The sequence below is a fragment of the Carlito syrichta genome, unplaced genomic scaffold, assembly GCF_000164805.1.
Source record: "Carlito syrichta isolate Samal-C Ts95f unplaced genomic scaffold, Tarsius_syrichta-2.0.1 Scaffold301773, whole genome shotgun sequence".
Taxonomy (NCBI): domain Eukaryota; kingdom Metazoa; phylum Chordata; class Mammalia; order Primates; family Tarsiidae; genus Carlito; species Carlito syrichta.
In genome coordinates, this window is record NW_007245869.1 from 175802 (window position 1) to 200388 (window position 24587).

Sequence of the window (24587 nt, forward strand, 5' to 3'; positions counted from 1 at the left end):
GCGGGGGCCGCCGTCAGCCCCGCGGGGAGCGTCGCCCGCCGGGATCCGCCGCTGTCCCTTCCCGGGGCCTCCCGCGAACAGCCTGCGAACGCCCTCCTCCCGAGCCCTCTCGGGTCCGCGGATCCAGCGGGCGCTCGCTGTGACGGCTTTGTACCCTTTCCCACTCCGTCAGGAGGATGCCATCTGCGGAAAGGTTATTTTGGTAGCACGTTAGCCCTTTATTGTTATTACTATTTGGAGAGCCGGGGTCTCGCTGTGTTGCCCAGGCTGGTCTCGAACTCCCTGCCTCAAGCGATCCGCCCGCCTGGGCCTCCCAGAGTACTTATTAAACGGCGGGGTGCGGCGGGGGGTATCCTTTACCTCATCAGGAACGGGGAAGCACGGCAAACCGGGGGCTGGTCCTGGGGAGCGACCCGAACTGGCATCCTGGGGAACACTCACCTCCCGCCGTAATTATTAGTTCGGGGTTCACTGGGTGGCTGCCTGCAGGTGGGAGAGGATCCCGGCGACCTGCGGGCGGATCGCGGGATGTTAACGCGTGCTCGCCTGAAGGCAGTGGCGTCCGTTTCCTGTCTGCAGACGCTGGAGCTCGCTCCCCTGACTCGCAGTCCCCGGTCTGTCCTCCCTCGGTTGCTCCCGAATAAGCTACTTTTGCATTTTTGATGGACTCGTAATGTCTTGGTATCCTTATTCTTTCTTGGACCGGTCTTAGAGCGGCCCCCAGTGCTTGTTTACGTTTCTCTTCTGCGCGGGACATTTGAAATGTGATTTCCAATCAGTGTCGCAGCAGAACTTTGGGACAAAGTTAGGAGCTCGGAAATTATCTCCGTTCCCTGATGACTGCCCCACGCGCGGCGCTTTGTCCTCTGCGGGGGAGAATGTGCTGGAAGCGGCTTGCGAATGCGAGTGGCGCTTGTGGGGTTCTCAGCGTGTCCGTGCTTGGGTTTGGGTGCTTAGGTCTGTCCCCGCGTATGTCGCCCACGATTTAACGGCGTGTCACTTCCAGGGCCCTGCCTCGAAGCCGCGTCGGCACCGCGTCCGAGTGCTCGCGGTCCTCACGTGTGCGCCTGCTCTGCGTGTCTGTGCCTCCGACATGGGCACCGCGACGAGGGGCCTCGGGGGCGGCAGGAGGGCAGGGATGGGAACGGGAGCTGCGTCTGTCACTCGCTCACCTGTGTCTATGCATTCGCCGTGGCCCCGGGACGAGAGGCCTGGGTGGCGCCAGAGGGCAGGGTTGGGCACGGGGAGCGGCGGCGTCTGTCGCCTGTATTGCTGGACGCCAGGTGTCTTTCACGTTGTGTTGACCGCGCTACGCCGGGAGGAACTTGCCGGGTCGTCTCCCTTTTCTCAAGTTGCTTCTGTTTGTCGGGATCTGAGCGGCGCTTGCCTGGTGGAGGCGGCCGCGGAAGCCTCCCACGTCCTCTGGCTGTCGGGCGTTCACGTGTGGTGCGGGTGCCAGGGATGCCGAGGGCTTCTCGGGTGCGCCGGCCGCGTGTGCCCTCGTGTTCATGCTTCCAGCAGTATAAGAGGTTGCATTATGAGCCACCCTGAGTGAACTTCACAATTGGATCATAGGAGACTCTAGGTGCTGCTTGGCCTTTTTTTCGTATGGTTGTACAACCCGAACAAAGATCTCAAAACATTCAAAATGACAGGCATCCTCTAATTTGCCATCATTGAATGCATGCTTATGATTTCACGCACATGATACATCCCTAACATAATGTATAGCAATGAAAAGAAGTTTCCTGAAATGTTGCAATGAGGTAGTAAACTCTAATCAGCATATCTTGAAATTGGTGGCACAGATTCAGTATGACAGTAAGAATATAATTTAGAATCAGAGGGCTCTGGACATTTTATTTCAAGCAGTAATGACAGAGATCATTCTTGCTTGTGAAATGGATCAAGCAAATATCAAAACTTGAATTTTCTCATTCAGTGTTTGACCGGTAAGCACAGAAACAATTCCAGTCATTTTTAATTATGTCACAGCAGCAGACATTCATAAATGTGATGCATGGTGAAAACCATTGTTGTTGTAGCCTTTGTAATGAAAGCTCGGGGCTGTTTTCATCATCTATTTTGTTTTTGTGTTTGCATGAAATTTATGTAAAATGTATTGGTCAAATATGACTTAGTCTGTGGCTATGACTATTACAGAATGGGCAGGTGATGTCCTTAGGTGAAACTGAAGCACAACCAGCCTGCCGTTCGTTTACTGTTCTGCCATCTCACTGCCATCTGGGCTTGCCTGTGGTGGTGCCCTGTGACATCCCGTCATTTTCTCTGTGTTTCTTGTGGCTGTCCATCTTTCTTTGCCATAGACCTCGTTTGTAATTCTCTAGTCAATTGTCCATTGGTTGTATTTATTCCAGTAACTGGTTTATATAGAATTAGTTTCAGTGTCAAAAATAACACAGGACCTTTTGGGTCACTTTTTGGTGTTTTGGTTTTTTTTTTTTTTCTTCCTGTATCTCAAGTTATATTGATAAAATTCTGTGATTAATTTTCCTAACAGATTTAAGACTAAGTTATGAAATAGAGTACTAGCAGGAAGATGCACATCTAGAAATTGTTCTATATTTTGAAAGTTTTGCCAGTTGTCAAAAGAATACAGTGGCTTTTAAAATTAGTTTTTCAAGTTATTGCTCATCAACAAATGTTTGTAAGTTTGTTCTTAAAGTAGTGGACATTATCAACAGTTTTCAAGTTTATACCAGTGAAGACTGTTGTTGGAATGTAGTTAACTTGGCGCATTTTTGTTTGACTCTCGTTTCCTTGTGGCAGTAATCAGGGCCCATGGTTTATGTATTTTGTAAGTATAGAAGAATTTGAAGTACTTTTTTTTTTTTTTTAACATAGTGGAAGTGTCTCACAAGATGGTGATGAGCTCACATGACAATGCATTTGAAATACTTAAGAAAGTATACCATACTATATGAATGCTGGTTAGAATAATAATTATTATGCATTGCTTCTAGGTGTGACTTTTTTAAAAAGACAAAGACAAAATGGAAAGTGCAGTAGCTATTTTCTTCAATTGTGGTAGATGGTGTGCTTAAGGAAGAAAATGATCAAGCTTCACTGTAATCTAGTAAAAGACATTTTTGACAGCTCAGTATTTATGGTATAGAAACTTCATTTATTTAACACCAGTCAAAATTGTAGTTGGAAAGACTATTCAGATGTATGATGTTTCCTTGGTGGATCAATATTTTTTGTGTTTATTTGGGTTCAGAGTAGCAACTTTTCAAGCTCTGGCAGAAATTACTATAAACCTGCTTATAGTCTATTTAATGTTTCCAGATACATGTTCATGATTTCCTAAGCCTACTGATCAGCAGAAGAGCTTGAAGAAGTTTTCACCAATTTCTAGTCTGTTGCTCAGATGCACTAAGTCAGAATCCTCTAGGGTTGGAGCCCAGGAATCTGTTTTTTTTAAAAAAGACCCCAGATGATTCTGTTGGGAAGCACTGCCACCCTGTACCCCATGCCTAAAATTTTTAACACAACAAGGAATGTGAGAAATGGGCACAAACCCTCTCCTCAAAGCTGATACCAGAATTTTCTCAAGTGTTGTGCAATATCTAGAAGCAGTACTTCAGAACTTATTAGAATACATACAGATCTATGAAAATGTCCCTGTGTTTAAGTAACTAGAGTTAGGCGGACTTAACTTTCATAGACTGCGTAACACTTGTGTTTGGTAAGATTTCGTTTTATGTGTCTGGGTATCAAAACATTTATGTTTATTTGTTGTTTAAACACTGGATAATTTAAGGGATACAATTTAGAGACGTTTTCAGGGAAAGGTAGGAATGAACTAGAATAGTTAAAATTGTCATAAATGTGTATTAACTATATATTCTTGGAGAAAAGACATATTTTTAGATTTACATTATAATAATTTTTTCTTTATTATTTTATAATGTATTATGTGTAAATATGCAGGCAACTAATAAAATAATAATGTTTTGGATATACATTAAGAAAACATGGAATGATGAATTTTTAGAAACTATTAAGAACTTACTCTTACCTCAAGGTTTTCTCACTCATCAAAGAAATGTTTATTGAGTATGTTTTGTGCAAGGGTCCCTGCCTTAAGATACTCAGAGTTTAAAGACACAATCAAATAAATAATAATACTATATATACACTAGAGATAATATACTAGAGATAGCCATAATATCCCTGTGATATGGTATGTATGTAGGATATAGCAGTTCACAAGGACATTTCCTAGAGAATATATTATCTATGCTGTATCTTTAAGGACAACAGGGTGAGATGGTGTTCAGAAGGAATGAAAGAAGGTCTGACTTTCTGGGAAGAGGAGCACATGTGCAGTGGTTCTGTATTGTGAGAGAATATTTGAAAGAGTTGTTTGTACTCATGGTCTGCAGTTCCTTTTTGCCCATTTACTCTTGGTTCTTTTCTGTTTCACCATGCCAGTTCTTGTCAAGGTTACCAGTGATCTCCACTTTGCCAGATCCAGTGGTCAGTTCTCAGCTCTCATCCTTTTTTATTTTTCAACATCATTTGACACAGTTGGCCACTTCCATCTTCTGAAGACACTTTATTAAGTGGCATCTGGGACACATATATCTAGGTCTTGGTTTACTTATTCTTTCAGCAAATATTTATTGAACACCTATTATTTGCCAAAGACTATTCTTAGCATTAGAGATATGGCAGTGAACCAGATGAAGTCTCCTCCCTCATGAAGCTTGTATCTCCTGGGTGGGGAGATACAGAGTAAACAAGGTATATTTTATGTATATGTGTGTATGTATATACAATGGGGAACTTCAGAGAAATGGAATTTATTTATGAAAGATTGTGTATGTATTCTTACATGTTTAAACTTCAGTTACCTTCAGAGTACTCTCCATTTGGTGTAATACATCTGTTAAGACACTTTTTCCACTGCTCAAAACAGTTTTTGAACTTGTCCATTTTGATGCTTTTTAGTGCTTCTGCTGGTTTTGTTTCACCTCTTTGAGGACGTTTTTCATCTGGGGACACACAAAAAAAGTCACTTGGGGTGAGATCAGGTGAATGGGGGGTGGGGCATGGAGGTCTTGATGGTTTTGGTCAAAAACTGCTGAACACTTAGTGTGATGTGGGCAGGTGCGTTCATATATCACCCATCATGAAATGGGCAAACACGTTGAAAGAATCTCAAAAAAAAAAAAAAAAAATTCACAAAAGTGGAATGTAGCCTCTCACAACAACACAAGCTGGCTCACTGATGCTGATGGGTTCCTAGAACACTCACCTAGTGGGGGATGCCTGTATTACAAGGGACCCGCCCTCCAGAATATCATTCTGGTTTTTCTGGGTCCCTCCTTGTATGTATAGTTGGTAAGGGTTGAGGAAAAGCAAAACCGGCAAGTGAGATAGAAACTATTGGGAAGAGTTTCAATAGGATGGCGAGGAAGGCCTCACTGGCAGGGTGACATTTGAGTAGAGACATGGAGGTGAGGGATTGTGCTGTGTGGGTATCTGAGGGATGGACATGTTAGGTGAAGGGGCTGCCAAGTACAAATGCCCTGAAACGGAATGCCTCCTGTGTTTGAGGAATGGTGAGAAAGTTAGTGTGGCTGGAGTGACCTTGGGAGAGAGTAGTAAGAAATGAGGTCTCATGGGACAGAGGGGTCAGGAGGGAATTCTATAGAACTTTACAGGCTGAGAGGATTTTGACCTTCCCACCTGACACTGGAAGTTATTGGAACAATTTAATCAAAATAATGACATCATTTGACTTATGATTTAACAAAGTCACTCTGGCTCCTGCCATGAGAACAGACTGAAGGGGGAGGGGCAGGATGGAAGCACTTAGAAGTCTGTTGGAATATTCCAGTCAAGAAGCATTGGTGGCTTGGACTAGGGTGGTAATAATGAAAGTAGTGAGAAAGGGTCAAATTCTGGACATATTTGAAGGTAGAAGCAGCGTGATTTACTAAGGGATCAGACATAAATTGTAAGAGAAAGAAAGCTCAGTGGTGATCAAGAACTTTTGGTCAGAATAGTTGCAAGCTTGGAGAGTTGCTGGTGGTGGAATTGGGAAAACCTGCTGGAAGGATTGGTTTTCTATTTTGGGAGGAGGGGAAGCTCAGAAGCTCTGTTCTACACATGTTTCACTTGAACTCTGTAATAGACAACCAAATGGGTTGTAGACTAGGCAATTGAACATATATGCCTGTAATCCAGGAAAGCAATCTTGGCTGGTCTAAATTTGGGTCTTATCAGCATTTAGATAGTATTTAAAGCCATGAACTTGATGAGATCACTTAAGGAGCGGGGGATAAGTAGAGAAAGTATCTAACAAATGGATTCTTATGGCATTCCAACATTTTGGTGTGGGAGAGATGAAGAAGAACTGACAAATGCATGGCTAGAGAAGCAGGAAGAAACCCAAGAGTGTGAGGTCATGGAAGTCAAGTAAAGAAGAGTGTTTCAGCCGGGCTCGGTGGCTCAGCCTGTAATCCCGCGCCTTTGGGAGGCTGAGGTGAGTGGATTGCCTGAACCCGCGGGTTCGAGACCCGCCTAGGCAGTGAGACCTCATCTCTACAGTAAATCAAAAAATCAGCGGGGCGTGGTAGCCCATGCCTGTAATTCCGGCTACTTGGAAGGCTGAGGCGGAAGGATCGCTGGAGCCCAGCAGGTCGAGGCTGCGGTGGCCGGGAGTGGCCACTGCACTCCAGTCTGGGTGACAGAGTGAGACTCCAACTCAAAAAAAAAAGAAAGAAAAAAAGGAAGAGTGTTTCAGGGAGAAAGGAGTATTCAGCTATACCAAGTAAGGCGATGACTGCTTCACCTAGTGGAAGCTTAGGTGTTTTTGCAGTAATCACATTGTAGTCACAAGACTTCCCAAGAGATTGTGTATGTCCAGGAGAAAAGGGGGAGCAGGAAGAGGACAAAATGAATTATGTCATTTTTAGTACACAAAACTGGCCTTTAAAATTTGTTCTACTGCCGGGTGTGATGGCTCATGCCTGTAATCCTAAGCACTTTGGGAAGCTGAATCGGGAGGATTGCTTGAGACCAGGAGTTCAAGACTAGCCTAGGCAACATAGTGAGACCTCGTATCTACAAAGAATAATAATAATAATTAGCTGGGTGTGATGGTGTGCACCTGTAGTCCCAGTTACTTGGGAAGCTGAAGTGGAAGGATTGCCTGAGCCCAGGAGGTAGAGGCTGTAGTGGGCTGTGATGATGCCACTGCACTTGACAGAGTGAGACCCTCAACTCAAAAAAAAAAAGTTCCAGTGTACAACTATTACATATCCATAAAAATTGTTTGAAAAATATTTGTTCTGGCAGTTTCTGTTTTGCTTGGTTAATTTAAAAATGGCACCTGGTTGGCAACTTTAGATTCTTGCTACTCAAAAGTGTGGTCTTCAGACTAGCAGCATTAGCATCACCTGGAAACTTAGAAATATGAATTCTCTGTTCTCACACCTGGAAACTTATTAGAAATATGAATTCTCTGTTTTCGCCCCAAATCTACCAAGTCAGAAACTCTTGGTGTGGAGCCCAGCAATTGGTTTTAATCACTTCCAAGTGATTTTGATATAGTCTAAAGTTTGAGAACCACTACCCTAGCTCATTCTCAACCTTGTCTGTATAATAGAATCCTTTGGAGAGTTAAAAATGAAATAAAACCACCGTTGGTTAAACTTTACCAAAAGAAATCCTGATTTAATTTTTTAGGATGGGGCCCAGGTGTATATTCTTTGTTGTTTGCTTCTATTTTAATGTTAAGCTTCCCAGGTGATTCTAATATGCAGCTAGGATTGAAAACCACTGTTCTAGATGTGGTAGTAATCCATGTTCAGCCGATGGGCTAGGAGTCAACCTGAAGAAAACCCAGGGCCTAGCCAAATCCATTTACTCACTCTTATGCATTATATAACAATTGTTGATCATTTGCCAAGCACTAGGACCCCTTTAAATACTTGGACCTCTTCCCTACCACCTTCCCATGCTGGACTTCCCTATTTGAATCTATTACCAAAAAAGCAATCCTTAATATGGTTTTCTATTGACTTATCTACTCAGTAGCATTGTGGGCTGAAAATACTATAAGACAGATATCCTGCATCATTAGTCCACAAAAATACCCACTCACAGGAGACCTGAAGAGTCATAATCATGTGCATCCTGGGTGGTGGGTGTCAAGTGAGGTCTTTGGGTGATGATTTCAACAGACTTTTGGAGTAGTTTCAGTGGTTTTAGCTGAATGACTTGGATCATGGAAAGCTCAAGATTTTCCATTAATAAATTTTCATTTTGGAGCCAGGGTATGCAGTCAGAAACAGACCTACCATTCACTATGCTAATACTGAATGAGGTATGTAAAACCTGTCAGAAGGACAGATCATCTCCATTCTACAAAGTGGCTGTTTTCGCACGGGTGGTTGTAATAGAACCATAGAGTTATGTACACTCTGGGCAAGTGGTACCAGGAACACTGTGTTTTGCAGGGTTTGAGAACACATGTTGCCACTAACCAAGCACAAATCAGCCACTAATAGCTGACTGGCTTCCCTTTAGTCCAGCAAGTATCCTCCATTGTACCTTCAGTGTGGATCAGTATTCTGAGACAACATAGGACTGACAGGGGTCATGCCTAGCCAGTGTAAACAAGTTTCCTTGGCTACAGTGGACTTTATTCTGATTATAGGGTGGCTCGTGGAATCATCATATTGGTCAAAAAACACTAAGAACTGGAACAAAAACCGTGATAACTCCTGAATTCCCTGTTTACAGTATCACTGTCTGTTGGTCAGTATAACTTAAAGGTGGATTGGATTGTTGAAAGATGAAGTGAAATATAGTGCCTGCCTTATAACACTGGCATGTAGATACATCTGAAGTAGTAACCATGGGGGAAAACACTAAATAATTGCTTGGTATTTGCTGACTGCTAGAATGAGGGGATAGGCATTGGACTGAAGGTGGACATTGTGCCCTCGATCTAGTTATTTTGGAGGCTACAGACAAGCAATTCATCATAAGACCACAGAAGTCTAAATTTTTCTCTAGGATGGACAGCTCAGATCATATGCTGGATTGGCAAACAAGAGGTTGTGATTATAGGAGGTGTTAACTCAGATTTCACTCTAAATGTTATCCTGTTCTTTACAACCAGGGAGCAAATGCCTGATTTTACTTTAAACCAAAGGCTGGGGAATATAGGTATGAAACAAAAAGACAGCTTGGATATGAGGTGAGAATTCTGAATTGTATCATTGCCAAGTATGGATGTGTCAACCTCTGGATGGGGTGTGAGAAAGATGGAGGGGTGGTCATAGACATATGTACTGGAAATAAGGAATGTGTGTCAGAACCTAACTGAAATTAAAGGCCCAGAAATAAAATAATGGCAAGAGAAGTGTGCATCCTAGCCTGTTTCCCACATCGGTTAGGAAAACTGAGACTCACAATTGTCATCAGGCTCCTTGTTAAATAAATCTTGCTGCTCTTCCTGTTCCTGAGAATCATGTACCTACTTCATTTTCCACCCAAAGAAAACATTAATTCCCTGCCTCAAATTCGTTGAAGTCTGTTTCTTTTCATCAGTCAAGAGATACAATACTAGAAGCTATTGCCTTTGGTGTGGGTCACATTACATATTCATTTCAATATATGAGGGGTGATGACATTTATCACAGGCAGCTACTCTTAAGAATTTTGCAGTTTTTACTCAGTATGATGTTGTGTATAGAATAAGTTAATTTAGCCACAAGATGATGCTGTAACTAAGTCTAATCACCTCAGTGTCCATGTCTTGATAGATAGTATAAGTGATCAGGAAGCAGGGAAAAATTCCTGACCAGGATTGAAAAGCAGAAGGCCATTCTGGGTCTTGCAGCATAGGGGATCACCGACTACAGAGCTCTCAAACTGGCCAGCATTACTTGATTGCAAAGAGACTTTGATAATTATTAGTTAAACCATGGACAATGAACTTACCACAGAAAACCCATAGATGGTTATGTTACCATGGTATGAAATTGTATCTGAAACCTGGATGTTAGATTCAGATGATATACATTTGCAAGTGACAATTTTTGCAGCCATATAAAGAAACGATATAGAAGTTTGAGGTTAATATACTAGGGAGTATGAGAGGCTTGTTAGCCTTCCTCTCAGAGGGTTATTACTATAATTTTTAAAGTAGTAATATACTGGGGGTGCCAAAAATTATACACATTTTAAGAGATGCTATCTATGCATTACTTTTCAAAGTTGAATTGAATTAGGGTAGCAATGTGTAGTATGATGTTTGCTCAAAAGATTACTAATCAAATGAATAGCTAGCATCACCATGCAACAGGCAGGATAGTATTATATTTTTAATACAGGTTTTTCCTTTCTTAAAATGTGTATACATTTTTGGCACCCTTTGTATATCATTACAGAATATCGAAAAGCATAGAAAAATATTTACCTACAATCTTGCAATCTTGAGATATTGCTATTGTGTTTTGGATTATTCCCTATTAAGATATTTTGATTTTGTTTTTGTTTTTTAGTTGGGGGGGTGTCACTCTTTTGCTCACACTGGAGTACAGTGGCATGATCATGGCTCACAATAGCCTCGAACTCCTGGGCTCAAGTGATCCTTCCTTCTAAGCCTCCCAGGTAGCTGGGACTACAGGTGTGCACCACCATGCATGGCTAGTTTTTTAAATTTTTTGTAGAGATAGGGTCTTGTTATGTTGTCCAGGATGATCTTGAACTCCTGGCCTCAAATGATCCTCCTGCCTCAGCTCTCCCAAAGTGCTAGGATTATAGGCATGAGCCACCGGCCTTGATGCATATATTCTTAAGTAGTTGAGGGTATGTTATGTGTAAAATCTAGATTATTTGCTTTTTATTTAACATTATAACATAAGGTTTTCCCAGTATTATTAAAAATCTCCACACATGTTTTTAATGACTACATGAGAGGCAATCCTGTGAGTGTGTCATAATTCTATAACAGTTTCATAAATGTTGGACATGTAAGTGGTTTTCCTACTTTTACTGTTATAAAAGATGATGCAGTGAAAAGAATTACCCATAAGGATTTTTCTGTATTGAGGATTATTTCTTTCAAAAAAATTTATTTTGACACTAATAGTCTCATTGGAAACTCAGTTAACAAATATCGATTGAATACCTGCTGAGTGCCAGTCATTGTTGAAGGTGCTTAGGATATAATATATTGGAACACACAGTCTCATGGAGGAGAGTAAGATAATAAATGTAGAATATCAATTTTAGGTAGTTGATAACTACTATAAATAAATGAAGATAATGGGTAGACTATGTTGGAATGACTAGGAGTAGTTAGGGAAGGCTTCTCTGAGCAAGTTGCATTTGACTTACAGCATGAATGATATGAATGAGGTAAAGATTTGAGAGATTATTCTAGACAAAGACTAGGAGAGCATAATGAGCTTGGCCATTTTAAGAGACTGGGGGGTATTGAACAAGAGGAAAAATGTTACAAGTTATGGTTTGAGAAGTAGGTGAACACATATCTTATAAAGACTTGTAAGTACACATCTTAGATAGTTTGGGTTTTATTCTGTTTGAATAGGAACCTATTGGAGGGTTTTAACCAAGTAAATGATGAGATCAGATTTACATTATTTTAGAAGAACACTCTGGCAATGTTGAGAAAGCTCTAAAGGGGAGTAATAGAAGAAAAAAGGTAGGTAGTCAGATGGCTACTGAGGCAGTTCTGGTGGAAGATGAATGCTGGCCCAGATTCTGGATGTAGCAGAGGTGAGGGTGACAATAGAGCCAATAGCACAGGCTAATGGGATGCATGTGATGAGTGAGGGGAAGAGAGGTGGTGAAGGTGAATTTAAGCAATTGAATGGATGGTGATACCATTTACTAAGATAAGGAGAAGCAAACTGGAGGGTAAGCAGGGAAGAAATCAGATTCTCTTGAATGTATTTAGTTTGAGGTGCTTATTCTCTGCTCTGACTTAGATTTGAGGGTTATCACAGTCTATATGCACTTAAAGTCATGGGTTTGGATTAAATGACTTGGGAAAGGTAGGTAAGACAGCCAAGACAAAGTCCTCAGATACTTCAACATCCAGATGTTGGGTGCAGGAGGGTAGGGCCTCTCAAAGAGCCAGGGAAGGGAGGGCTGGTAGATTATGGAGCCAGGAAAGCCCAGAGAGGAGAGTATTTCAAAAAGAAAAAAGTGGTCAATTCTGTTGAGTATTGCTGAAAAGTGGAAGAAAATGGGGACTTGCAATTTTTCACTAGAGTTGACAAGGTCACACAAGATCTTGAAAATACTATTTCAGTGAAGAAGAAGGGGACGAAAGCCTACTCGGAATACATTGAGACAATACAAGGATGAAGAAGATGAGACTGCTCTTTTGAGGAATTTTGCTGTGAATGTGGAACAACAGAGAAATGGGGTGACCGGTGAAGGGCCAAGGGAATTCCAAAATATATGTATATTTGAATGCTAATAGGAATGACACAGTGGTGAGGAAGCAATAGTTCTAGGAATGAAGTACTTGCAAGTAAGGAGAATGGGATTCAGAACACCGTGGAGAGCTCAGGGAGTATAGACATGTCTTCTATTTTATAAGAGGGAAGTCAGAGTCTGCTGGTGAGGTACAGTTAGGTGAGTGAATTTCGTAGGAATGAAGTTATTCACTTTATTTCCATCTGTATTACTCGTTAAGTCCAAGGCAGGCTTATCAGCTGCAAGGCAGAGCTTGATAGTGGGGGAAGTGTAGTCATGAGGGAGGTTGGTGGTTGAGAAAGGGATGCAAATATATCAACTAAGTGTTGAATAGAGTTGTCTAATAGTGCACAGTGCTCGTTTGGGATGTGTGAGATACATTTGAAAGGATGCTGATTAACACTTGTATGTGAGAAGGGAAATCTATGGAGAAGACAGCTCCTTTTGTCCTTATTTAATGTGTGACTTTGTAGTTATGATAAATTTAGAGATTAAATACCTGAAGTCACTTAATATGTAATTGTGAGATTTGATGATAGTGTTCATACCTAATTAATTTCTATTACTCAGCAGTATTACTAGGAAGAGGAACCGTAAAAAAACTTGTTTTTTCCATATATTTCAAATGCTAGTGTTATGATATGGGTGGGTATTAATTATGTTAAATACTTTTTTTTTTTCAATTGGAGTCTTACTCTGTTGCCCAGACTGGAGTGCAGTGGCTGCTCCCGGCCACCGCAGCCTCCACCTGCTGCACTCCGGTGATCCTTCCGCCTCAGCCTTCCGAGTAGCCGGAATTACAGACATGTGCGACCATGCCCAGCTAATTTTTTATTTATTGTAGAGATGAGGTCTCACCAAGTTGCCCAGGCGGGTCTCGAACCCGTGGACTCAGGCAGTCCACTCACCTCAGCCTCCCAAGGTGCAGGATTACAGGCTGAGCCACCGGTTAAATACTTTAGAATAGAAATACACCTTCAGATAGTTACTTTTATCATCTGTCTCCCAAATAAATCTATAAATGTTTTTTAATTTTACTATATGTTCAGCAATTTACTAGGCATTATGGAGATAAAGCTTAACTCTAAGATATTAAGGTGACTTTAAGGATGCTTAAACAACACTGTGCTTTCATTCTCTTTTAAGAAAATTGGAGGTATCAGAAGAATCTTCAGATTCCAGCATCCATCAGCAGTACCTCCAGCTCCTGTCTCCTGTTAATCCCCTCACTTGTGCACTAGATCCCAGTTGTCTGCTTCAGAAATTATCGCCTTTACCTACATTAATATATCCTCTCCATACTGGATGATTTTTTTCAACAAGTTATGTTAAAAACAACTGAATATCTATTATGAGGAAAAAAATGAACCTCAACATGTACCTTATTATATATTAAATTTAACTAACATTGGTTCATATATCTTCAGTGTGAGAGCAAAAACTATAAAATTTCTAGAAAAAGATATAGGAAGTAGAACACAACAACCACACATGGATTATAAAAAGTAAATTATAAATTGAATCTTATTAAAATAACTTATCTCACTTCCAGATCACTGAAAACAGTAATGGATATATAGTAAATAACTTCCCCAAATTGCTTCATGACAATGAACTTTCTGCAAACCATAGCCTTGACATTGCTTATACAAAGAAGGCCAAAATTGCCAAATAACTATAAGTAAAAGGAGAAGAAGAAACATTTCAGTTTCAGTTTTACAAGCTCTCTCCCTTCTCTTCTGCTGAGCTTTGTGGGGAGCAACTAACCTAACCGAAAAGCAGTATCTCCACTGGATACTGTAAGGATAAAGGCAAAAAGAGCTGTAATCTAGTTGGTAAAATTGTTCTTCACAGGTTGCCAATTCTGAAATGTCTTTATATACTAAAATTAGACAAGTAAATAGACTAGATTATGAGAGCCCAGTTCTCTTGGAGGAAGAAGTTATAAATAAAGAAATAGAGAAGTCTTTGATGAATCTTGTGATTTTGGATTGGAATCAGAGGTATTGATGTGAATTCATGGCTTTTAAAATATATAGATAGATACAGAATATGGAATATATGCATGGGTTAGTATACTAGTTGGTGTGTTTCCTAACTCTGTCTACTGAGACAGCCTGGAAGCACTAACATTCCAGTAGCTATGATCACTCTAGCACCCAGATATTGTTCTCTAAATACCATTCTCCAATAAAAGGAACTAGGGCTTTCTCAAGAAGTAGTTGGCTATAAGACTGGAACAGGAAAAATACAGGAATATTTTTTGGTGCAAAAAACTAAGTGCTGGAAAAAAAGATGGTGGCTTATTGAAAGAATATGGAAGCTGACCTCAAGGATCTACTAAAGGCCAAAGGTGGAACAATTTGAGCTACAAAATACACAATGATAGTATTGGGTTTTAACCCACAGAATAAGACAGAGGTCAGCCAGCAACAGACTGCCAGCTAAATCTGGCCTGCCACCTATTTTTGTAAATAAAATTTTGTTGGAAAACAGATGCGACTATTTGTTATATCAGTATTTTGAAACCTCATTTTCATTACTGCCCTTCCCAAGGAGCCTTTTTGGACGTTTCTTTCTTAATTAATTCCTGCATTGCATGTATTTCTTTGCTCTATCCAGTAAAAGAGTAAGACCTCCATGCATATAAGAACAAGTTGCCCCTGTGGAGATGATATTGCTCCCAGTAGAATGCATAGTTTACATATTGTCTATGACTGATTAGGTGTTATAACAGCTCAGCTGAGTAGTTGTGACAGAAATTGTGTGGCCTACAGATAATAAAACATTTACTATCCAGTCCTTTGTAGAAAAAGTTTAACTTTTTCGAAATAAAATATTTGTGAGTTCAAGCTGATACAAACAAATGATGGGTTAAATAAATAGAGGAGAAAAGATAAATACCTTATAGTAGAATTCTAATTAATTAATGTTGAAGAAAAGAAGTAAAGGATCACATTAGGTGAATACTATAGTAGTATATGTTTCAGATAAGATCCACCAAGAGCTGGTAAAATCAGTAAGTGAAAGTTTGAGAAGAAACAGGGTTTGTATAGTCTCAAAGTATCTCCCCTAACAGACTTAAGGACTACAAAAAGAAATTCTGTGGTAACTTTACGGTGGCAGGCACCAATTTAAGCAAAGAATCAAGTAAATATAATCAGTAATAATATATGTTGATGTTCTAAACTCCTTGCTACGATGTACAAAGAAGGACAAACATAATTTTTGTGGTGTTCTTGCCCAAAATGCATAATTTCACTTTAATCATGAGAAAACAGGACAATTCCAAATTGAGAAATATTCTTTAAAATAACTGGTTAATACTCTTCAAAAATATCAGGGTCATGAAAGACAAGGAAAGTCTAGAGAACTGCTGCAGATACTGGAAGTTGCTAAGGAGGAAGAACAGTTAAATGAAGCATGGAATCCTAGATAGGATCTTGGAATCGAAAAAAACAGTGGAAAAATTGGTACATTTTGGATAAGGTTTATAATATTAACATATTAGGTTAATTTTCTTCCTCCTCCTGATCTTTGTATTATGGTTATATAAAATGTTTATATTAGGGAAGTGTGATGGGGGATATAAGAAAACTGTACTATTTTGAAATTTTTTATAAGTCTAAAATTCCAAAATAAAGCATTTTAAAAATTAAAATCTTAGCTGGGCTTGATAGCTCAGCCCGTAATCCTGCACCTTTGGGAGGCTGAGGTGAGTGGATTGCCTGAGCCCACAGGTTCGAGACCTGCCTGGGCAGCAAGATCTCATCTCTACAATAAATTAAAAAATCAGCCGGGCGTGGTAGTGCATGCCTGTAGTTCCGGCTACTTGGAAGGCTGAGGTGGAAGAATCACCGGAGCCCAGCAGGTTGAGGCTGCAGTGGCCGGGAGTGGCCACTGCACTCCAGTCTGGGTGACAGAGTGAGACTCCAACTCAAAAAAAAAAAAAAATTAAAATCTTTTAAAGATACCATTGGCCAGCCCCTTGTGATCCCATCCCACTCTGGGAGCTTTTCTGTCCTCTCAATAAATCCTGCTTTCTCAAGAAAGACAGAAAGAAATATACCATTAAGAAAATTAAATGGCAGTGCACAGAGACACACATATACAAAAAATATATTTGAGAAAACAATTATATCGAGACTATATCAGGAATTCTTACAGCATAGCAATATGGTGACAAAAAACTAATTTAAACATAAGCAAAATGCTTTTTGCCCAGAGGCAGACTCAGCTGTGGAACATGCATGGTAGTGTGCAGAGGCTCACATCCTGGACTCCTAACTAGAGTACAAAGAAAAGGGGTCCTTGGACACTGGAGAATGTGGGGGAAATTATAGGGAGCATGGAGCTCAAAGAAGGGGATCTCATAAGGCTAAATTTGATGTCCCTGACTCGTTTCTATGTTGCACATGCTGGAACTGCCTGGAAACAGCATATCAAAGCCTTTGAGAACTGAACTACAATCATCTGGGTTTCAGATTTGCCCCTGTGGTATCCACATGCTGTAGGACTGCAAGAGCTTTAACAACTAAATTAGCATGGGAAACCCAGAAGGGACGTGTGCCCTGAACCAAATTGGGCTGCTTACCTGCCTAAACTAACAAAAATATCAACATTCTCTAGGAAATTTTAACAGGATCCAGAGCTTATAACATAATATTCAAATTTTCCAGGATCGTTCAAGACCAGCCCAGGCAATATAGCGAAACCTCATCTCTACAAAAAATTTTAAAAAATAAAATTAGCTAGACCTAGTGGCATGTGAACGTAGTCCCAGCTACTCAGGATGCTGAGGTAGAAGGATCACCTGAACCCAGGAGTTTGAGGCTGCCGTGAGTTGTGATTGTTATGATCATGCCACTGCACTCTAGCCTGAGTAACAGAGCGAGACCCTTATTAAAAAAAAAAAAAGTCCGGGATATAATTCAAGATGACCTAGATGTTGGGGGGGTGTTGGGGTGTGTGTGTGTGTGTGTGTGTGTGTGTGTGTGTGTGTGTGTGTGTGTGTGTGTGTGTGTGTGTGTGTGTGTTTGGGTTTTGGAGTCTCACTCCGTTGCCCAGACTGGAGTGCAGTGGCATGCTCCCGGCCACCACAGCCTCGACCTGCTGGGCTCAGGCGATCCTTCCACCTCAGCCTTCCAAGTAGCTGGAACTACAGGCGCATGCTACCACGCCCAGCTAATTTTTCGATTTATTGTAGAGATGAGGTCTCACCAAGTTGCCCAGGTGGGTCTCGAACCCGCAGGCTCAGGCAATCCACTCACTTCAACCTCCCAAAGCATGGGATTACAGGCTGAGCCACCGAGCCTGGCTAGATGTTAGTTTTATCAAAAAATATAAAGGGTTTTTTTTAACTGTATGTCACAAATTAAAAGGAAATGCTTTTGAAACAAATGAAATGTTAGAGGTTCTCAGCAAAGAAATAGAATTTGTAGAAAAATGTAATAGCTAGACCTGAAAAATATAAAAATGGAAATAAAGAATTCTTTAGTGGTCTCTATCTGAGTCTGCATGGTAGCTAGATTGGCCCCAAATATATCCACACTCCAATTCCTGGAACTTGCAAATTTGTTATGTTTAAAATGACAGAAGTGACTTTGCAGATATAATTAAAATATGGCCCTCAAGATACGGAGAGTATCTTAAATTATCCAGATGGGCCCAATCTAATTATGTGAGCCCTTAAAAGTAGAGAATGTTCTTTAGCTGGAGCAAAAAGACATACAACAGAAGTCATTTCTGACTTCTGATTTAAAACTTGAGAAGAACTCAATGTGTCATTGCTGTTGTGAAGATAGAGTTGGCAACATGACGAGGCATTCAGGTGACTGTGAGGGGGTGAGAGGTTCCCAACGGTGAGCAAGGGAATGAAGGCCTCAGTCCTTTTACCACCAGAAACTGAATTCAGCTAACATCTGAATGGACTTGGAAGCTGATTCATCCCCAGAGACTAGAAAGTAATGCATTTGTGTTGATACCTTGATTTTGGCCTTGTGAGCCTGTTGGCAGAGGGCCCAGTGGAGCCATACTGTAACAAGATTTCTGCCTTGCAGAACTGAGAGATAATACATTTATGTTGTTTGAAAATGCTATATTTGTGGTAATTTGTCATATCAGCATAGAAAACTAATATAGTCTAGGGTATGTTTTTACCCTCATTACAGACTAATAAGTTACATTTATTTATTTATTTAGGATGCTAGCAAAGACATGAGGGTCCTGGGTCAGAGACAAAGGACTTTATTATTCATGGCATAGCAAACGATGTGAGCCAATAACCACAGAATGCACATTTTATTCTAGTACTATTAGAACATTTACCAATACTATGTATGCTATATATTATAAAACAAATTCTCAGTAAAATTTTAAAAATCAAAATTATATAGATTATGTTCTTTGACCATTTGAAACAAAATAAAAATCAGTAACATGAAACAAGGGAAATTGGAAAATATTTTGAACTGGAAGAAAATTAAAATATATCAAATTTAAAGTTCAGCTAAAGCAACACTTCACGGGAAATTTATAGCAGTAAATGCATATATTTGAAAAGAAGAAAGCTCTCAGGTTAATAACCTAAGATTCTGCCTCAAAAAAAGGAAAAAAATAGAAAAAGAAGAGCAAACTAGACCCAAAGGCAAACAGAAAGTAGGAAATAATGAAAAGCAGAAATAAATGCAAAAATCAAAACAGAGAAAAATCACCCCAAAAGTTGGTTCTCTGAAGAGGTTGATTAAATGGATAAATTTCTAGTTAGACTGACCAGGAATAAAAAGAAAGAGACAGAAATTGCCAATATTCATAAGGGTATCACTACTGACCCAAAGACATTAAAAAGATAATAAAGGAATGCAATAAATAACTCCATACGTATACATTTGACAACCTAGATGAAATGGACTATCCTCTTAAAGGATATACACTATCAAACTCATTGAGAAGAAATAGATAACCTGAAGAGCCTTATAAAGTAATGGGATTTGTAGCTCCTGGTCCAGATTGTTTCACTGGTGATTCTGCCAGACATTACCGAAGACGTAATACCAATACCACACAATCTCTTACAGAAAATAGAAGAGGAAGGAGTGCTTCCCAACTCTATTTATGAGGCTTGCATTACTCTAACACAAAATCTAGACAAACATTTGAAGAAAAGAAAACTATAGACCACTGTTCCTAATTAACATAAGTGTAAAAATTCTCAACAAAATAAACTAATAAGCAATGGGATGATATAACCAGGTGGGTTTCATTCATACAAGACTGGTTCAACTGTAATTCACTATATTAACAGACTAAAGAAAAAAAAAACCATATGACCATCTCAGTAGATGCAGGAGACCGGGTGTGGTGACTCATGCCTGTAATTCCAGCACTTTGGGAGGTGTAGGCAGGAGGATCACTCGAATCCAGGCATTCAAGACCAGCCTGGACAGTATAGCAAATCCTCATCTCTACAAAAACATTTAAAAAACAGTCTGGAGGATTGCCTGAGCCCGGGAGTTGAAGTGATTGTGCCACTGCACTCCATCTAAGGCAACAGAATGAGAGTCTAAAACAATTTTTAAAAAAGATACAGGAAAAGCATATGACAGAATTCAATATCTCTTCGTGTTTTTAAAAATTCTTAGCAATCCAGGAATAGAAGATGACTTCCTTACCCCAGCTATAAAAGCGTCTACAAAAACCTTATGGCTAAGTTCATTCTTAATGGTGAGAGACTGAATGTCTTCCTTGTAAGATTAGGAAAAAGACAAGAATGTCCTCTATTACCACTCCTAGTTAAGGAGAATACTAGAAGTGCAAGTCAGTGCAATAGGGAAAGAAATAGAAATAAAAGGCCTATGGAGAGAAAAGGAAGAAATAATTTGTCTCTATTCCTGGATGACATAATTACCTACATAGAAAATTTCAAATAACCTATTAAAAAAAACTTACACACAGAACACGATTCCTAAAATGAAGTAAATTGAGCAAAGTCACAGGATACAAGATGAACATACATAAGTAAGTTTATTTCTGTGTACTAGCCATTAACAATTGGAAACTGACATTTTAAAACTATACCATTTACAAAAGCTAAAAAAAATCTTGTATAAATTTTGCAAAATCTATGTAGGGTCTGCATTATATATTAAAAACTATAAAATGAAGCTAGAAAAAAATCAAAGAATTCCTAAAATTGAAGGAGGGATGTGCTGTGTTTATGAATTGGAGGACTCAATTTAGTTAATCTGGCAGTTCTCCTCAAAGTTATTTCCATATTTAATGTAATCGCAACCCCAATCCCAACAAGATAGATAGGATATATGGATGATTCTGTAACCCATAGAAGAGATAAAGTAATTTTAGAACAGCCAAAGCAATTTTTTTTTTTTTTTTTTTTTTTGCAACGGGGTCTCTGTCACCCAGGTTAGAGTACAGTGACGTAATCACAGCTCACCCCAGACTCTACCTCCTAGTCATGGGTGATTCTTCTGCCTTAGCCTTCTGAGTAACTGGGACTACAGATGTGTGCTTCAATGCATGGCTGTGTGTATGTGTGTGTGTGTGTGTGTGTGTGTGTATAAATGAGGCCTTGCTATGTTGCCTAGGCTGGTCTCGAACTCCTGGGCTCAAGTGATCCTCCTCCTGCTTTGGCCTCCCAAAGTGCTGGAATTATAGACATGAGCCACTGCGCTTGACCTCCAAAGCAATTTTGAAAAAGAATAAAGGTGGAGGACTCAGGGTACTCAATTTTAAGGCATATCATAAACTATACTCATCAAGGCTGTGTTGTATTGGTAAAAGGATAGAGACATAGATTAATGGAACAAAATATGGGGTTCAATTTGTGGCAAATTAACATAGATATGGTCGATTGATTTTTGACAAACGTGTTTGGACAGTTCAATGGAGAAAAGATTGTCTTTTCAACAAGTGTTACTGGAACAATTGGGTGTCCATAAGGAACCTGAGATGGCCTTCAGGCTTTCATCATTAAATATGTAGTAAACTCTGGGTTTTTGTAGATGCCCTTTATCACTTTGAGGAAGTTCTCTTCAGTTTCTAGTTTATGTGTTTTTATTATGAAAGGGTTTGGATTTTGTCAAATGATTTTTCTGTGTCTGTTGAGATGGACCTGTGCGGGTTTTTGTCCTTTATTTTATTATTGTGCTATATTGGTTGATTTTCATATGTTGAACCAGCTTTGCACTCCTACTCATCTTCTCTCCCACTGGCTATTCATTTAGTTTTCCCTCACTTGATGATTACCACACCAGACTATTCAAATGCCCAAGCTAGAAACTCAAGAGTCATCTTGTACCCCTTTGTTTCCTTTACTCTATACTTCTAATCTGTCGATTATGTTTTAATACCTTCCTAACTTTTTCCCTTTCAGTTCATCCTCTACCTTGATGCCAGGAGTAAAAGTTTTTCATCTCAAAGGCAAATCTGATATTCTAAATCTACTTATAGAAAAATTTATTAAATAGAAATTTGTATCTGTTCCCTGCCTTCTGCTGGTGTACATAAACCATTACCAACTGTCAGGTCTTTGTCTTATTTTTAAAGACTCCTAGATTACTTTCTGTGAATTAGGGGTGACCTTTCTGTTTCTTAAAATGGGATCTTTAATTTCAGTTATTAATGTTATAGGAGGAATACTACTAGATGCTGTATTTGGACGTTAAGATTTGATCTAACTGTATTCAATTTTAAAAAATAGTAAAATAGAAAAGAGGGCTTAAAAACAGATGAATACTAAGTGAAAAAATGGCTGCTATTTTGTTTCTGTGTTTCAATTGATCCCTTGTGAAAGTTCTTTTTTTGAGAAGTTTACATGCAATATATCATATTACAGGGATTATGAAGGAGATAATTAGTTTATCATTAACTGTTTATCAGATACACTGTTGAAGTAGTAACTCTTAGCATGGATTTTTATAGAAGTCATTTATTTTAAATCCAAACTATTTAAAATGGATGCATAATTAAAGTCTGCTGTTCACATTAGCATACATATGCCAAATACTAGAGAAACTCTGTAAGTGATTTTTAAATCTTGCTATTTATTTGTTTATTCATTTCTTTATTTTGCAGCCTTGCATTGCATCCTGAACGAGTGCTGGTAGCAACAGGACAAGTTGGGAAAGAGCCTTACATCTGTGTGTGGGATTCATATACTGTGCAGACCATATCAGTTCTAAAGGATGTTCATACACATGGTATAGCTTGCTTAGCATTTGATTTAGATGGACAGGTATGTGACAGTTTTTCATTTTTTCTAAATTATGTTTTTAAAATGTGTACATAGGAAATAACTATGAATATTAAATTGGGACAGCAGTTGATGAAAAGTATTGTTTTTCCAAGGGTGGACAAGTAGGTGGCTAATGTATGTAAGAAAAATAACACCAGTAGGTTTTTATTTCATCATATCAGACCATTCTCAATTGAGCTGATGCCAGAGTGATTCTGATTCAGTGGAATATTACCTGGTTGTTATAGAAAATTTTATATATAACTCATTTTGAGGTAGAATATTTTGCTAGGAAAGTTGAAAATGTCTTAGGAAAATTAAGTTTCTCTAGGTAGACTCATAAGTATTTTAATTTTCAGTTACTTTCAAAGCTATCTATTAAATTTTTTAATTGAACATAATGGTACAATACCTATGAGCTATTTTTATACAAAATCAAAGCTCAAAGCAAAAGATGTAATTATCACCCCACAGATTAGTAAGTTTCAAATTATTATCTACTTCTGGTCAATGATTTTTGAAAAGTTAAACAGGCCAAGAACTTTTTTGTGGTGCTTTTATGGAAGTTATTATGCCCAATATATGTATATATTTTTTTAAGTTATCACCAGTAAGAAGTTGGATTTTTCAGGTGTGTTAATTTATAAGTCTTTAAAAGTTTTGTGTTAAAACTAGACTTTAAAATGATTTTAACTTTTGGGAAAATTTTAGTTATCTACCTTTTTTTTTTTTAGGTTGAAAAATATAGTTTATTTAAAAAGTAAATAAGAAAGGAGATTCACCTCCCTGAGCTATCTGTTAAAATTTTTTTGAGCTATGACCTGGCCATAGGTCAAAGAATACATGACCTGGCCAGTGCTTAGCGTAACAGTGGCTAGTTATCTACTTTTCAGTTCATAAAATTAGTTTTGTAGATCTCTATTTTACAGAAAGTGGTTACAGTGTGTTCTACCCCTTGAACACAATAGCCAGTAGATGTTTTCTATATTACTCTGAGGAACAGCTTTTTTGAGTAGCATAGATTAGTATGACTTTCTGAGAAGATGTGACTTTCTGTTAATGAATTTAAAAAGACTTAATTAGAACCTCTTATTTGGGGGAAAATGTGCTTCTGAGTTTAATATTACTATATAGCAGTGATTGGCAATTGCAGAAATGTAATTCATGTCCCATTTTTGCTGTTATCTTTCAAGTCCTTTAATGTCCTCATGTCAGAGTTTCATTTCTTTTTTAAAGGAGAGTGATAATTTACTCTTTACCTACTTCACAGGAGTATAAAACATTATAAAACCAGCCTACAAAGTTGTTTTTAAAAACTATTTATTGTATTAAAAAATTATTATAGGGCTCAGTGGCTCATGCCTGTAATCCTGACACTTTGGGGGCAGAGGCGAGAGGATTGCCTGAGTCTGGGGCCTCAAGACCAGCCTGGGCAACTTGGTGAGACCTTGTCTCTACAATAAATCAGCAAATTAACCAGGCATGGTGGTGTGCACCTGTAGTTTCAGCTCCTTGGAAGACAAGGTGGAAGGATCTCCTGAGCCTAGCAGGTCGAGGCTGTGGTGGCTGTGAGCGTGCCTCTACACTTTAGCCTGGGCAACAGAGTGAGACTCTGACTCAAAAAAAAAAAAAATTTTTTTTTTTTAATTATTTAAGGTGTTTTGAAATTCAAGATATTTTAACTATAATATTTTATCTGTAAGTATCTATATACTTTAAATATAGATATTCTTAACTTTAAAATTGCCCTTTTTAAATGTAGTATCTTGCATTGCTGAAGAAGAACTTTTTTTATGTATCCAAGGAGAAATTTTGTCCATGGCTTTTACTAGTTGAA

The 24587-nt window shown here is 39.0% G+C and overlaps 1 protein-coding gene across 1 annotated transcript in view; it reads left to right on the top strand.

Annotated features, from left to right (window-relative positions):
* Window positions 1-9212: 9212 nt before the first annotated feature.
* The window catches only part of LOC103257498 (echinoderm microtubule-associated protein-like 5), an 85894-nt gene continuing 70519 nt past the window's right edge, over window positions 9213-24587 (top strand). Inside the window, exons 1-2 of the mRNA XM_021710970.1 lie at window positions 9213-9241; window positions 22591-22750. Of these exons, the coding sequence (XP_021566645.1) occupies window positions 9213-9241; window positions 22591-22750 (189 nt within the window). The remainder of the gene's footprint in view (window positions 9242-22590; window positions 22751-24587) is intronic.